At 33.3% G+C, this 16140-nt stretch overlaps 2 protein-coding genes across 3 annotated transcripts; one reads left to right on the top strand and one right to left on the bottom strand.

The window, feature by feature from the left end:
* Positions 1 to 2312, top strand: LOC145565665 (uncharacterized). Its single transcript, XM_081625593.1, has 3 exons — positions 1 to 336; positions 1719 to 1950; positions 2059 to 2312. Exons 1-3 carry the CDS (start codon positions 1 to 3, stop codon positions 2211 to 2213), a joined length of 723 nt encoding a protein of 240 aa, XP_081481719.1. The 3' UTR covers positions 2214 to 2312.
* Positions 2313 to 3721: 1409 nt separating this feature from the next.
* Positions 3722 to 14782, bottom strand: LOC145564499 (K(+) efflux antiporter 5-like). 2 transcript variants are annotated; one of them, XM_081624793.1, is made up of 20 exons: positions 14367 to 14782; positions 12552 to 12595; positions 11099 to 11166; positions 10798 to 10882; positions 10622 to 10683; positions 10360 to 10435; positions 10156 to 10230; positions 9620 to 9691; positions 9346 to 9429; positions 9168 to 9236; positions 8987 to 9064; positions 8704 to 8792; positions 8452 to 8548; positions 7152 to 7205; positions 6196 to 6291; positions 5726 to 5914; positions 5565 to 5642; positions 4529 to 4573; positions 4316 to 4411; positions 3722 to 4204 (listed from the first exon to the last, which is right to left on the bottom strand). In XM_081624793.1, the coding sequence occupies exons 1-20, from the start codon at positions 14611 to 14613 to the stop codon at positions 4157 to 4159; spliced, it is 1752 nt and encodes a 583-aa protein (XP_081480919.1). In that variant the 5' UTR covers positions 14614 to 14782; the 3' UTR covers positions 3722 to 4156. The 2 variants fall into 2 exon arrangements, with proteins under 2 accessions (XP_081480919.1, XP_081480920.1); XM_081624794.1 differs by having other exon boundaries at positions 3722 to 4198.
* Positions 14783 to 16140: the final 1358 nt, after the last annotated feature.

Raw genomic sequence — 16140 nt, 5'->3', positions numbered from 1 at the left:
ATGATGAGCAACAACAAACAAGTTGAGAGTCAATCAAGTGCCATCACAAATGTGCTAACTACTCCTACAATATTAGTTTCTCCTAAAGTAGCACCTTTGATCACTCATGGAGAAACAAAAGAATGGCATCCAATATGCCCCAATGAGTTGAAACCAGCTATAGGGATGAAGTTTAACAATCTTGAAGAGGGCCTTGAATTTTATAAAGACTATGAATTTGCTTCTGGTTTCAATACAAGAAAGTCTAAAACTAAAAGACAAAGAAAAAGCAAAGAATTAAAATCACAGTATATCTTGTGTAATAAGGAAGGATACAAAGTGAAAAGAAAGACTACTGTAGAAAAAAATTTAAATAACAAGGAAGGGGAAAACAATTAAAAAAAAGCTTCAATCAAAAGAAAGAAACTTGTTACTCGTGTTGGGTGCAAGGCACATATTGTCCTAAAGCATTGTGATGATATCACATTTATAGTGACACAATTTCACGAGGGACATACTCATGCACTTTATACACCTAGCTGCAATCTATTTCAAAAAGAAGGAAAATGAACATTTTACACAAAAAAATAATTGTGAATAATTCTAAGGTAACACTTTCAAATTCTCTTTATGTTTCACGAATTTTTTGTATGTTCTAATAATTTTCTTATTTTAGGGGGGGAGGATGTGCAGAATTGCAGGGTATACCATAAGATGTAACACATAAAAAAAAAAAGGTAGAAAATACCATAAGAAATAATAAAGATCCTGAAAAGCATCGAGTACGTAGTTGTTCCTATTTAATCTTCGCCTTCACAAAAGAATCAAGAATAAACTTTGACCAATTTAAATCCTTGATTTTATCAACATTAGTCAAATATCTCATAATGTCATGATTAACATTCTTGTTTTGTCTTCCTAACAAATCAATAAAATAATAAAAGTAAATTAAATTGATCAAACATAAACTAGAGTAAAATGAAAGTAAAATGACCAAAATGAAAATGAAAAGATTACTGACATTAAAGTGGAAACAACAAGAACTATAAAATTGCGTTTGAATATTAATCTAGCTGACTTTTGGTCCTTCAAGTACATTTTAAGTTCCCCAATGCTGACAAATAATGAATTCTTATAAAACTGTTTTTTCCATTGGGTAATGACTTAATCATCCATGGAAAAAATATTTACATTTATTTCAATGCATTCAATTGACAACCCTAGGACCTCATGTACATGTTGTTCATTAAGTTTGAAAGGCTCGAAATCAGGAATATTAAAGGAACAACTCCGAAAATAGTGCTTGTCCAATAAAAAAACCTAACTGCAAAGGCAGCCGGAAAACCTTCAAAAATTCCAAGGACCCAAATCCTAAAATAGGAATTCTCACACAAAAGAGCGGCATAAAGTTCTAGATTTAATCTCACCTAAGTTGAGGTTTTCACAAAAGAGATGAGGTTATATATATATGTGTGTGTATCATATACTGCTTCTATACAAAGTATGTGTCATGTACATATATATATGTCATGTACACTGCATCATAATATCATGTTACTGCTTCTATACCATGTACATAGTTAGGAGTACAACGCAAGTGTCCCTGCATATGAAATGTGAAACATTCACACGCTTCTGTTTTGTATTATGAATATGGTGTTGCATGTTTTGTTATCCGTCGGTATTGACCAACATATATTTATGCGTGTTAACTAACCCAAGTCAAGGTATTGTTTCAGCTTACCACATTCAAGGACGCAGAAGCCACTGCAGGAGCTCATTATATGACAGAAGATGATGGAACGGTTGTTCACATCAACTTCATGGCTCAGTCGTTGAGTGGATCTCAGCAAGGGTTGTTCTTCGCTGTATTGTCAATCCCGCCGTTTGACATTGAATGTGACTGGGACGATTGGAAAGAGCCCTTTGTCAATGTGGAAGCTTGTTGTCGATTGAACAAGGCTGATTCTGGTAATGATGCTTAAATTACATTTTCAAATTCGATCTTTTTCAATTTTAGACATTTCCTGCATTTCCAACTTGAATTGACTATAAAATTCGACTCTCTAATTAACGCAGGAAAAGGAAATCCGTTTGGTAGAGATTGTAGGCTTTGCAGAATTTTCAATGTTGGAAGAGTTATTCATCCCAGTCCAAGAGATGGGTACATTGCTGCTGAGGGAGATGACTTTGCTGATTATGATTTTATGAATATGGGCAGTAGTATCTACTGATGAGTTTGCTCGGCTGGCTTTTATATTTTTGTGTTGGGCAGGTGATATGATTTTCATGTGTAAAGCTTTTGGGATAATATTTATATTTTTTGTCTTAGGGAAAATGCCACTTTGTTGCATTTTAAAAGGAATAGTTGATACTACTACAAACTACTTATTAGGAGTATTACTGTATTAAATTTCGTAATATTAATAAATAATAAAGAAAGATTTTTTTTTTTTCTTATTTGATTAACAACTTTTTCAAAGATATTGGTGTAATTTAAATATGGAAATAATACAATTTTATCAAACCCATCAATAATCATCAATCAATCAAAAACTGTATCCTAAAAACACACCAGCAACAACACTTGTCATCATCTGGTGTGTCCTCAAAGATATTTTTTATTTTCTTTTATTTCTTTGGAGAAAATATTCTTTTAAATAAAGTTAAATGAGGTAAAAAAGTTGACTAAAATGTAAGTAACCTTAATTGTAAAAAAAATTATCTAGATCTTTAATTATAGAAAGATTAAAATACAATTAGGAGAAATATTAAATACGAAGTACATAATAGATTATCAACATAAGATTTTTAGTACTTATTTTTGTTAAGTAAATTACCTTGATAACCAATATATAACTATTATATAAAATATTACCAAAATATAATTTAAATATATTGATATCTAATTAGAGTTCATATCAGGAGAAAAGTTGAATAAGAAATAATATGTTATTGAAATGATATGTAATAATATTTGTTTTAGGCTGCACGATTTTGGTTGAAATAATAGAGTGATTTTAATAGTGTGTATAAAACAAATTTATTTGCAAGGTTATTACATAACTTTCAAATTTTTCAATTAGTTAACAAGAAGAATAACACTTTAACAATATCACACCGAAATGCAAAAAATAATCATATGTTCAAATGCTTAACTTTAATGTACATATTTAGTTAATCAGTTTTTTCAGGACTATGTTTCAGTTTAGTAAATGTTTCGCTAGTTTAATTCATACTAATTTTTGACAAATCTTTTTCATTGATTAAAATAGTTGTAAATTGATATAACACTAAAAATTATCGTGCATGGCACGGGACCTAAACTAGTGTTTATTAAAAATATTACCTGTTGGGGCTCCATCGAAAATATAACCTTTTATATATATATATATATATATATATATATATATATATATATATATATATATATATATATATATATATATATATATATATTTATAAAACATTGTATTTTCTCTTTGTAAATACGGATTAGTACATTTAATTGATGTACATGATACTTTCACTAGTTGATTTTGTCTTATCTATTTTGAGAGTATATTTAGACCATCTATCTAAACTTTTAATTGTTCCACCCGGGAGGAAAGTCTTCTAAATATTCTTGTACTAATTTTACTTCATATCTTAGTTCTTATACCAACACATACCAAGTCTAGTGGGAAAATTGATGCAGTTATTGGTCTCTGATAAGTGACAACAAATTGCTCCTGAAAATAAATTCACAGAAAAGAATTTGCATTGTATTCAATTTTATATTGGAGTTTAAATTAAGGTTACAATGTTACAATGAAAACTAGAATCTTATGGAGGAAACAAAACTTCCAATATACTTTGTACTACAAAAGCTCTACACTTCAAACTTTCCTGGTCTATCCCTAGGTCGTGTACAGTAACTAAGATCAATGATAATGACAATTTTTTTGCACTCGTTGAAGCATCGCCCGAGACCCACGAACGCAGCGTGAAGAAACATATGTACACAATCCAAAAGAATACAAAATTTGTGTAACAATATATATACATCCATGTCCCAACTATCAGGTTCTGTCAAAGTTAACATGATGCAGGTTCATCACAAGCTTCACTCAAAATTTTACACCCGAAGCCACTTCTTTAGGCCATTAATATGCTTTGACGATGATACAATTGAAGGTCACAACATTCTATTGCGTGTATCGATCATTGGAGTTCTCTCCTGCAGCTAAGAGAACAAGGAAGCAAAATGCAAAATGAAATTAACAATCAATTTAACTTTGGAGTATTCATTTAGTGAATAGAGAGAGAGAGAGAGAGAGAGAGAGAGAGAGAGAACCTCAATTGGTATGCTGCTTTCAGAAGGGAACCAATGCATAAGAACTCCCAAATGTGTCAAAGCCGGCATCAATTTAAACAGGATAGGAGTGGTAACCTTCAGTAAAAACAAAATTTAGCTGTAGAACTCTGTTGTAAAAGCTAGACAAGCTTTTTATGCACAGCAAATAATCATCAGGAAAAGTAACAGTATATGTTATCAGAAAAAGCTTACCAAGCTAAGAGCAGTTGTTCCAAGAAGTAAAAGATACATTTTCCCCTATAAAAAAAGATAAAATAAATCTGTGAGTCGCATTAAAAAATTATACATGAGGAAAGTTGCTGTTAGCCACCTTTACTGAAATATAAGATAAAAAAACTGGAGTAATCCCAAGTGGAGGAAGAAAAGGCACAGCCCCAAAGTAGAAATGAATAAACTCATTTTGATGCATCCAGCTTTTAGCTTTATTATCTCTACCAATGTAGCCTAGCAGAAACTACAAGTAGCACTCTAGGAAATAACACACCAAGCAAAAGAGGCAATGCAGCACTGAACAAAGCTCGGAAATCAGAAGTCGAGATTACATTAAGCATGCCATCAGAGTAATCAGACAAAACATGCACAAAATAGACTATTGCTGCAAGGGCTTGGGAAATTCATAATGTATACAACCTTACTCTTCACCATTCAAACTAACAAACAAGTTGGCCACCAAAGAAAAACTCAATGATAAAAAGCAGGATCGTTCGTAAATTAAGAACAAACACAGGATGGATCTCAATTCTAGAAAGACCTTTCACAAATTAGGAATACTTCTAACCGTTCTTGGTGTCAGCATTATACTAGAGATATCCACCACATTTCAAAAAGGAATATAATGAAACACACAGCACTGTGATCGTGTTGCAAAGCCCTTGATTTTGCCAAACCATCAAAGAAAACAGATACAGCGAAAGCTTTTTTTATTTATATAGAAAATAATAGTATTGAAAAATGGAAAAGATTTTGCAGAAAACAAGGAGTGCCCCAACCTTAACAAGAATAATTGTCTATCAACCACATTGGCAGCATTTTGAATATACTCTAGATAAACACCAAATTTATGCAAGGGATTCTCAGAATAGAGAATAAAATAAACAGATTAATCATCCATTACCAGTTTCCAGCCACGTGTCCCCAAAATAGCCAAGCAAGCTGATTTTCAAAATATGAATATATGATGCAAAACAAAAACAAACATATTTGAAAAAAAAAAAAAAAAAGAGAATACCTCAATAAGGTGAAGATTTGAAGCACGGCTTAGAAGAACAAAAGCGAATTCTCCAATTTGAGCAAGTGACAATCCAACCTGTTTGTGTCATTTCAACATAAGTCAATTTTGTGCAAGTTCTCTACCTTTATAATAAAAAGAACTTCAGAAGATATACTTACAAGAAGAGATGTCCTGATACTGTAACCAAAAGCCTTAGTTATCACAGCCGTAACAGATGTCTTAAACACCACAACCAAGATAACTGATGCAACCAATATATCCACATGAAGCCAAAGAAATTGCACACGTATCAGCATTCCAATGCTGGAAAGAAAAAGAGCAGCAAACAGGTTACGAATTGGCTCCACCTGCAATATACGATTTAAGAAACAAATACTGCTCAAAAAGGCTTCATGTACAAATATAGCTCAAAAGCAAACAGTAAGTAACATAAATAGCAAATTAGTTGAGCAGACAATTATTGCAGAAGCTTCTACAATATTGACTCTGACATATTATCTGTTTTCAGAATTGACAACAGCTGAATTGGATACAGGCATTTTTTCTTGGTAATGTAGCCCAACATAGGCAAGCTTATAAATGAACTACGTTCGAATAAATGAATTCTGGTTCATATACAGAAGCATACCTGGTCCAACGTGTGCTGTGCAAAGTCCGTTGTAGAGATCATGACCCCAGCTACAAATGATCCCAGTTCCAGACTAAGACCAAGCTTATCACTGCACTGGAAAGACCGTAAACAACATAAATGAGCACAACTGATATTCACTCATTCTATGTTTAAAAAAAAATACCGAACACTGAAACACCAACTGTTTCAATTACATCCAATTCCAAACAGTGAAACCTTCATGTTAAAATAGCAAAATATTATCCAACAGTAATCTCTCACTTAAAGGATACGCTGATACAGTAAAACAAATTCCCACAAACAATTGTTCTTTACCCCAAACTCCCAAGTCCCAACACCCATCAAAGAGAACTTAGGATCGATATGACAAAATATGAAATTCTACAGTATATCACTAGTAGCCACCCACACAAGGACAAATAGTCCAAACAACCACAGGTATTTCAAGTACCACAGTAACTAAAATCCATGACATTGAACTAGTACATAAACTACAAAAATTTCTTCAGAATAATACTTGTCACAATTCTATGTCATTACAACAGTGATCTCATTTCAAACCAATTGTCCAAATCAATAGCATATTGGTGTTACATTAAAGACTTGAAATAAGATAATAATAAAAATTTCAAAGTCATTGCAGTGACACTATGATATATCCCAAATTTGGTGATGCAATTGAAACATTAGCACACAAGCTAAACTCAAAACAAAGATTTCAGAATTGACAACTTAAAAGCCAGGATAAATTGGATTCTATTAAAAGCCAGCATTTGTTTATGCGTAGATGTACATGCATAAATTAATATTAATATTTTAAACTACTTTAAGTCAGAAGTGGGAATTAATTCAGGCTGGAGCAAAAAAAACAAGAACAGATCTTACGGAAACACAAAAGACAGGTCATTTGAAAGAAGCAAAAGAAGAAAAATGATTGTATTGGTAGTACTTACCCAAGCAGACAGCAAGCAGAATGCCACCAAAGCAAGTTGATAAAGTTCATTTGTCTGCAAACGGGAGAGAAATAAATGCCAATCGACATGTTTAACTGAAAGATGGTAAATTGGATAAATAAAATAGAAAAAAAGGCGAGATATAGTAATAAGAAAAGGGGAGATTATAAGTTACAATTTGATCCTGTGTACTATATTTTGACAATTACTGGGCAAAACCAACTAGAAAAGCATGTGAGTGAAGGACGGTAGACATCAACCACAGTAAAAGCCGAATAGGGTTGATACTTATTCATTGTTATTAGCCCATCAAAAGCCTCACATAACTGATATGTTTACACGTATACAAACAAGTAAAAGCCCAAAGTAAAACCATTCTTAATAGTCAAACTACTAGAAACCTACACACGTGCGAAATCCTTGAAATGTTATCAATGTTTCCTTTTGCAGCTATATCTACATCTTCAACCCAAGATCACACCTCCGTCCTTAGCCACTTTATTCAAAAAGTCAAAACAATCAAAGGGTTCGATTATATGATACGCATGTTAGGTGGTAACAATAAACGATGCTCATCTTTCAATGTGTTCAGACTTCAGATAAGAATATTTAGGGAAAAGGAAGGGACAAGTAAATGAGGAATCCGTATTCCCTTGTCTGGATATGCACGGGGCTAAAAGAAGGCAAGAGAATGGAATTAAAGGGATCCATTTTCATTCCTGTTTATATAAAAAAAAACATTCAATTGTTCGGAAATTTTGGAAAAAAATGACAATCCTCTTCTTATTTTTCCTCGCCCCGCCCCTCCCTTTCCCTTACCTCTATTTATTTCTTTCCCCTCCCGTACCCCTACGTTGCAATCCAGATAATTGTTCAATTATTACCACCAAATGAAAGTATGACCAACTAATTAGGAAATGCTGAATTACTGATAAATATTAAAGCATCTGCCTCGAGAATCAAACTCTCCAACGTCACATAATAATCCTCAACATACTTGTGACTGTTTTGTTGTGAGAGAATTTCGATTAACATTTGGGCTCCTTGGTTCTCCCACAAAAGCCTCTTCAATGAAGAACATTTCAGGACTAATGTTTGAAGAGACTCACACAATATAATGCTTATTAGGTACCAAATTTAGCCTTAAGAATTATGGTCCCTGTGACCCCATTAACTGCAATTGACCAACAATTTTTTTTATTAAATGTGAACTTAATTGTTAATCAGGGCTAACTCAGAAAACTTACAAGTTTGATGTTTCAACAATTACTTTGACAGTGAACAAAATACGATCACTCACCTGAGATGACAGCTGTATCATCAGCTTTAGGAAACGAGGTATAAATGACCACGTTAATATAGATGCAGTAGCGAGGTAGAGAGACAAGATCAACAACCTGAAATTAGAAGTCACATAAATAGAATGATTAAAAAAAAAAATGTAACCATCAGATGAAGTAAAAGTGGGGACATAATATTTTGAGTTAAAATCATAGTTTTGGATGTGGAAGTTTGATAACAAAGTGATCTTGCAAACTGCATAAAAACTTACAATCTACCCATTGAGGCAATTCCCATCAGAAGGCCACTGTTACCACCCATAACTGGAAGCAATGCAAACAATAACCCCACAGCACAATCCTGAAATCTCTCAAAGCAGAATAATAAACAGATATGAAACAACAACTAATTTAAGATCCACCCATAACTGGAAGCAATGCAAACAATAACCCCACAGCACAATCCTGAAATCTCTCAAAGCAGAATAATAAACAGATATGAAACAACAACTAATTTAAGATCCAACTTCAGCAAGAAAATCAATTTTAAATCACCTGAAAGATAAGTATCCCAATAGCAACTTGGCCATGTAGAGCATTGTTCTGGTTTCTTTCTATCAAAAATTTCACCACCTGAATAAAGATTTACAATGGAAGATTGGTATGTGATGAATGCAGCCACATTATAAAAACATAATAAACTGTCAGGCTACAGCAAGAGTACACAAGGAAATACCACAGCTGTTGATGACATAGAGAGGAAAGAACCCACAAACACCCCCTCTGACAATTTTCCTCCACATATCTGCAGGGATAGTCATATATTATCACTATAAGTCCATAACCACCTCAACATCAAATTTATGAGTAAATATTAATACAATAAAGTACAAATTTGAATCCTGAGACTTTACCATAGCAGTTATGCCACACAAAAACATGAATACGATTATTTGAAGCATCCCACCGAGAGCAGATACAGGCCCTACTGCTCTGAGCTGCACCAAACTACAGTTAATACAGCTTCTACCATAGAGTATGTACACATTTGTGGTTTTAATTTATTTATGTTCATTTGCTCAAAATGAACACATAAAATTATTGTAATGAAACTCTCCATCAAAAAAGTCATATTAACAGCAACAGCAAGAACACAGATAAAAAATAATCAGGAAAAAAAATTCTTGCCTTGGTCATGGAAAATTCCAATCCTAAAGCAAATAGAAGGAACACAACACCAAACTGTGCAACAGTTTCAACCTATACAGAAGAAAACATATAAAACAAATACAGAACGGTTAGATGGCTGAAGAAATAAGTTCCCAAAATGTGGTAAAGCTAAACACAAGTAAAAAGAAAAACTATCAGAGGCAAATGGATTAGAAGCTACATGAAAGAAAACATTCCGCTATACAAGTCTCTCTTCTCAAAAGGTCACATTTCACTGTCATACACAGAATATAGGAAAAAAGAAACGTTCTATGTTCACTGTTGTACAATAAACTATATATTTCCTTCCTACATGCTGTCTATAAAATACTTCTGTGGATTTGATGAAAACGAAGTAAAATATGATATTAAAGCGACCGCAAAAGCTGAGGAAGGGCACGAAAAAAACTAAATATTCGTAAATCATACGAACAAATGCTCACGACAAATTATAAGCTGAGCATGGCAAGGAATTTCTAATATATTTGTAAAGAAACAAGGCAGTCTGACTTCACCTGAACCATTTCACTGATACAATTCAGACCCCCTGGCCCAATCATTGATCCCGCAAGGAGGTAGCCAACAATAACCTGCATTTCATTTATGAAAGCGAAAGACTTAATTTGCATAAATGCAGACAAATAAAATTCATTATCTAGATTCTAGAATCAACATTCCCCCCCCCCCCCCCCTACCCAAGCAAGAGGTAAAAAAAGTACCGGTTGTCCCAAACACGAAAAGATAATCCCTCCAACGGCAGCAGATACAATCAGTATAACCAAATCTGAGATCAATCTGTTATAAATGCAAAGCAAAGACAATTTGTAAATCCAACAAAATTGATATCCAAAAGAAGAAGCACCACATAAGTACCTAGTTATGTTCGCATGATAATGAGTAGCTTCAGTTTATTTGAACTGAAGCACAAAAAATATAAGGAAAAATATAATTGACAGATGTAAAAGACAATTAATCACATACCTAAAATCTACTTGAAGAATTGGATATTTTGATTTCTTGTTAGACATCACAAACACATTATCCTGCAGGAGGACAATGTAATGAGAGTTGTCCAAAAAAAGTCCATAACAATTTGAATAAATTATTTGCAAGGTACTTCAGAACAAAAATGCATCCAAGTTTGGACTTTGGAGCACCTTTTTATCAATCAATGTTGCCATGTCATCAGACTCTTCATTATCCAAAGAGAAAACATCTTGGATCTGAAAGGCCTTTGTTCCACTGCCACGGTTATGTTGGCAACACAGTAAAGAATAAGAATCAAAATACAAAAATAAACAAAGTAAACTATGCTACTTTACCTTTCTTGCAAGAATATTTATTTTTTTAAAAAATAAAAAATAAATAAAAATAAAATAAAAAAATAAAACATTCTAGATTGAACCAGATATGACAAATGCAATCACTACTGCATAATGCCTCCAGTTATTTTCTTACTTTGCTTCTCCTGTCTCATTTTTCTTGCCTTTTTCGTGAGAAATTTTAGCAACAGTCTCAAGCTCAGCCTATTGAGAAAGAATAAAATAATTAGAAGTTGTCTTCAGATAAACACCCAGACAACAACATCATACTGTAAAAAAGAGCCACAACTTCTTATAACTTACAAGTGTATACTAACTATTTCATAGGAGAGACATGACAGACATACATTTAGTTATAGAACAGTATCAAAATGACATTCCATAATGAAAAAAAACTTTTCCCTATGATGTTAAAAAAAAAAGTAATGAAACAGATGTAACTATGCAATGGAGTAAGAAAGGGCATTACCATATCAATACCAATGTGACTATTAAAAGGGAGTGTGAAAAAGAACTTAGGGGTCATTTGGTTCAACAGAATAGATTGGAATGGATTGGAAATTCCATATTATGTTTAATAAGTTTGGTTATAACTGAAATGGATTCGTATTTAATTAGAACTTGTATCTAGGGTGGTATGGATTTAGAATCTTAGGGGATGAGGTGGGGATGAGATTGTAAGGAGTTGGAATAGAGTTAAATACTAATATTATAAGGTTCCATAGCATAAAATGTCCAACCCATACCGAACATTGGAATGGATTTGAAGCCATTCCAACCCATTCCCCTAGTGGATGATCGGCCCCACCCAAAATGAGAACTAGGGCTTATAAATAGCACATGAGTTCTACGAGGAAATGGGAAGACTTTGTTTAGGGACGGAAGAAGTAATTGCTTCATAAAAACTAGATATGCTATCAAGTTCCAATCAAGCTTACAAAAATCACTACATTGACAATGGAACTATGTAGATCATATGACACCAAATACACAATTAGCAATTAGCAATTTTCAAAACCCTTACTATCTTCCTCTTATCCAGCTATCCATAGGATAACATGTCACCTTGCATATACTTTACAAGATAGATAACATTAAGTTTGAACATCGGACTGTAAATACATATGTTCATCTATCGTTGATTAACGATATAGGAAAGCTAAAAATTGCATGACGAAACTTATTTATTAATCAGAGAATAACAAGCCCATCTCGCTCTCCCCTGTCTACTACAGTCCTAAATGAAGTCACCTAGATGCCAGATGGCATGCCAGATGCATTATAAACAATCGGCGTACTGTTCATCATCATTATGATCTTACATAAGACCTTAATAGTCTACCGACTACACTCAGCAGTTCATTAATAGACGAGGAGGAAAAGAAGATCATGTGCAGAATGCTTAAGATGTTAAAGCAGCCAGACCACATTGTACGATTTTAATTTAAATACTTTCACATTTCATGTAACCAGCAAATCAGTTCAAGCATTAAGCCTTGTAATAAAAACTGAGTACCTGACAAGTTTAAAAATAACTATTATAAACTATTGAAATCAGAACCAAGAATATGGAGGCATTGTGGACCTACTTGCTTGTCAGCTACACTGGTGTTGAAACTACTTCCATCAGATCCTGAAAAATATATCATAAAAGAATTTAAAAATGACATCATCATCATCATTAAGTAATGAGGAAAACAACGTCAACATCAATTAACTACAGACCTTAAAAGTCATTAAAATTTTAAGTGAACATGGTTCTATAAATTCCTTAAAAAGAGGACCTCATGGAAAGTCACACAATCTAAGTTCCTAAATTTTAATGACTTTTAAGGTCAGCAGTTAATTGATTGTGGAAACTACCCGAAAAGTCTGCAGACCTTAAAAAATACCCAAAGAATTTTAAGTCTGCAGTTATAATTTGGATGTTGAACATTTAGGGCATTTGGATTTCTACCCTAATATTAAGGTCTGCAGTTATAATTTCAGGCTGGAGCAATCTAGAGATGAAGCAAGAGTACATATTATTTATTTGACTATAAAAATCACCATATCCAGAGGTATTTGTGGTCTCAAATGATTTCAAGGACAAATTAGAGTAAAAAATTCCTACAATAAACCTATAAAAAATAAAAAAAAGTTTGGGAGGGGTTAGACTTTGGAGATTAAAGACACTTGAAGAGGGGTTTGCAAAGATCAATTAGGACCATTGAATAAGAAAATATCAAACCATCATATATGAGGTTTGATATCAGCTAGTATCAGCTTAAATCTTAATTATAAGTCACAAAGCAATCACATCCCGCGAGTAAAAGGTTTTAACTACAACAGCAACTTTTAAAGAACTTTCAGAACTGAGCTAAAAAAGCCAACTTTTCAGCTTTGGCTAATACAAATATTAAGTATTAAAAATTGATACAAAAGAAGAAGAATTTCTAAAAACAAGGCCACAAGGGTCACAATATGCTGCATGGCTGCACCACCACCAAAAAATGACCCTTCCACGATTTTTCTACACAAATCTTACCATAAGGTGGGTTCGCAATATAAAAAATAAGTAAGTTAGGTACATAGTTTGTTTGGATAGCAAAGTGGAAGAGAAAGGAAAGGGAGGGAAGAAGAAGGGGGAGGGAGAAGGTAAGGTTAGATGTTCCCTCCAAATCGTTCAAACATTAGAATGAATTGGTTTATTAAAGAAGGAGGGAAAATGAGTCCTTCCATTTCCCTTCCCTTCCCTTCCCTTCCCCTCCTATCAAAAGGTATCCAACGAAGGGAGGGTGAATACATTCATTTCTCTTCTCTTCCTTTCCTTCCAATTCTCTCAATCCAAACCATGTGATATTGTGATAAAGTCACCCCGCAATTGAGTAAAACTCACCCTAAGATTCAATGTATATGTAAAAGTCTCTCTATCAGCCCATCCATTGTTCAAAGTCATCCTCACTCAGCTAGATAAATACAACAATGTGATTGTATACATACATCGTCAAAGTTCGTCAAAAAGCAACATATCCAAACACAATCACAGGAACGGAACAAGGAATTCGCCACACTAGCCATATCAACCAAATGCATCACAATAAGCTCCCAATTAAATATACTCACTTTTAGTGTTCTTTCTTACACCATGAAGTAGTAATCATGCTTAAACAAATCATATTCCTAAAGTCAAAATTACCTCATACATAACATACCAACGCAATCAAATGCAACACTTCATTCAACTAAATTTAAACTACTTCAACTCAAATTAATACACAAAATCAGAGCAACAACCAAAACAAAACACCAATGTTCTCAACTTTCACCAATGCTAACACTATAATTCAACATTCAATTAAAAGATAAGCTAAAATCCGCAAAAACCCTAAAAAAATTCAAGAAAAAATCCAAAATCATCAAACCTTCAGACTGATCATTCTCAGAAAACTCCTTCTCCAACACATGATCGATCATCTTGGCGATAGTACCCTCACCATCAGGCGGCGTAGAATTGAAGATATTATTACCGTAAAATCTCTCCCGCATTTCCTGGTCAGATCTCGCGCAGTTACAGAAATTGACGCCGATTTCAGCAACCATTAAAACCAAAACAACAAAAATCCAAAATCTGTTGAATCTCCAACTGAAAAAGGGTTCCACATTCGCCATTTTCGGAAGCAAGAAAGATGAAGGACGGTTGAACTTTCTCTTTCCTGAAATCCGGCGGAAGAAGAAGGGGGGTTGGAATGAAGAGGGAGAAGAAAGAAGGAAGTTTGAGTTCGTTAAAAAAAATGGAATTGGGAATTTGAAATAAAATTTAATTGGGATTTATGATGTTAGCGGGATCACCATTGGTTGCTTCAAATGGCAACGATGTGTGCCTTTTTCGTTTTTCCCTTTTTTCCCTCTTGTGTCTTTTGACTTTTTTAGGTGCAAATCTAACTCTATTTCTTACATGGTTGTTGAAGCTACTCGGGTAATTATATTCTCCCATTTGGGTAAATAACTCTTTTAAATACAATAAAATCATCTCTAATGCTGAGACTCTAATAGTATTTTTTAGGAGAGAGAGAGTTGTTTTTATAAAGAATACCAATAAGTTGGTATATAAACTTAGCAACTCTAAAAGAAAGTTGCTAAGTTTAGATTTTCAATTGACAAAAAATGTAGGCCCTCCTAATTAATGTTATAATAATTTTATATTTATTTAACTTGTTTTTAAATACAAGCCAACAATCCCTCAAATAAAAAAGATGGAAACAAAATAATTACATATGGTGGGCCCAATGAAAAGTGACATAAGTATACTTAAATGTGAGTCTTAACATTGGGAAATTATAAATCATATGAGTTGCTAAATTGAGACGTGGATTGAGTATTACCATTGGGAGTGAAAGACAACTCAACTTGTATTTTAATACTCAGAATTGAGCCTCACCATTGGAGATGGTCTAAGGGAACCAGTGTTGTCTCTAATGATGACACATGCTGGTGCTGAGTTGTTTTTGAGTGAACCGTCAAAGTTGAGTTTAAAAGAGTTTGAGGGGGGTGCTTCCCAAATAACCTAATGACGCGGAATGGAATGGATGGGTTGGTGGTGGGTATGGGTTTGGGATCTCTATATAGGTGATCCCGAGTTTAAAAAGGTATCCGTGAGAGTGCGACATTGCCACTCGTTGAACGCAAATTGCGCTCTGTGGAAAGTTCAAGGGATATCTAATGTTTCACTTCGAAAAATAATAGAATTTCGTTCTTTCCATATGCTCCATAATAAAAAGATAAACTTTGTAAGAGTTGAGTTGTTCTTTTTGAGGTTGTTTAGGGCAGGTAGCAAGCCTCCATGTACTATATGAGAAGTTACTACCTTTAAGGGAGTGTTCTCTTCATTTTATTTTCAATTCAGTTTAGTTTTTTATTTTTTTCTTTCATAAAATATACAGTTCAGTTTAATTCAGCTCATCAGTAAAGGAGAACAAGCCCAAACTTAGTATAACTATTAATTTTATTACATATACTATATAATCATACATTTTTTTTTTAATAAACTTCTCAGATGTACATTCTATAATTATTTTATTATGTAATTTTACATAAAATATACTGATCTTTACCCTTTTATAAGTAGTGATCTTGTGTATGAAGAAAAAAAAAAGGCAAAGCAAAGGAGAACACATGTTCAATTCAACATTATTCTTT

This window comes from Chenopodium album, chromosome 10 (genome assembly GCF_948465745.1).
Source record: "Chenopodium album chromosome 10, dcCheAlbu1.1, whole genome shotgun sequence".
NCBI classification, from domain to species: Eukaryota; Viridiplantae; Streptophyta; class Magnoliopsida; order Caryophyllales; family Amaranthaceae; genus Chenopodium; species Chenopodium album.
Note: the sequence above shows the minus strand (reverse complement) of the source record. Positions and strands in the feature narration are given on the sequence as shown.

Bases quoted from the DNA above. Each gene is read 5' to 3' on its own strand.
- LOC145565665 (XM_081625593.1), top strand. From the start codon at position 1: ATGATGAGCAACAACAAACAAGTTGAGAGTCAATCAAGTGCCATCACA. The intron at 337-1,718 runs GTAGAAAAAAAT...GTATTGTTTCAG, and splicing joins AAGTGAAAAGAAAGACTACT to CTTACCACATTCAAGGACGC. The intron at 1,951-2,058 runs GTAATGATGCTT...TAATTAACGCAG, and splicing joins ATTGAACAAGGCTGATTCTG to GAAAAGGAAATCCGTTTGGT.
- LOC145564499 (XM_081624793.1), bottom strand. From the start codon at position 14,613: ATGGCGAATGTGGAACCCTTTTTCAGTTGGAGATTCAACAGATTTTGG. The intron at 9,430-9,619 runs GCAAGAATTTTT...AGTTTGGTGCAG, and splicing joins TGGAATTTTCCATGACCAAG to CTCAGAGCAGTAGGGCCTGT. The intron at 4,574-5,564 runs GTATTCTCTTTT...CTTTTTTTATAG, and splicing joins CAAATCTTCACCTTATTGAG to GGGAAAATGTATCTTTTACT.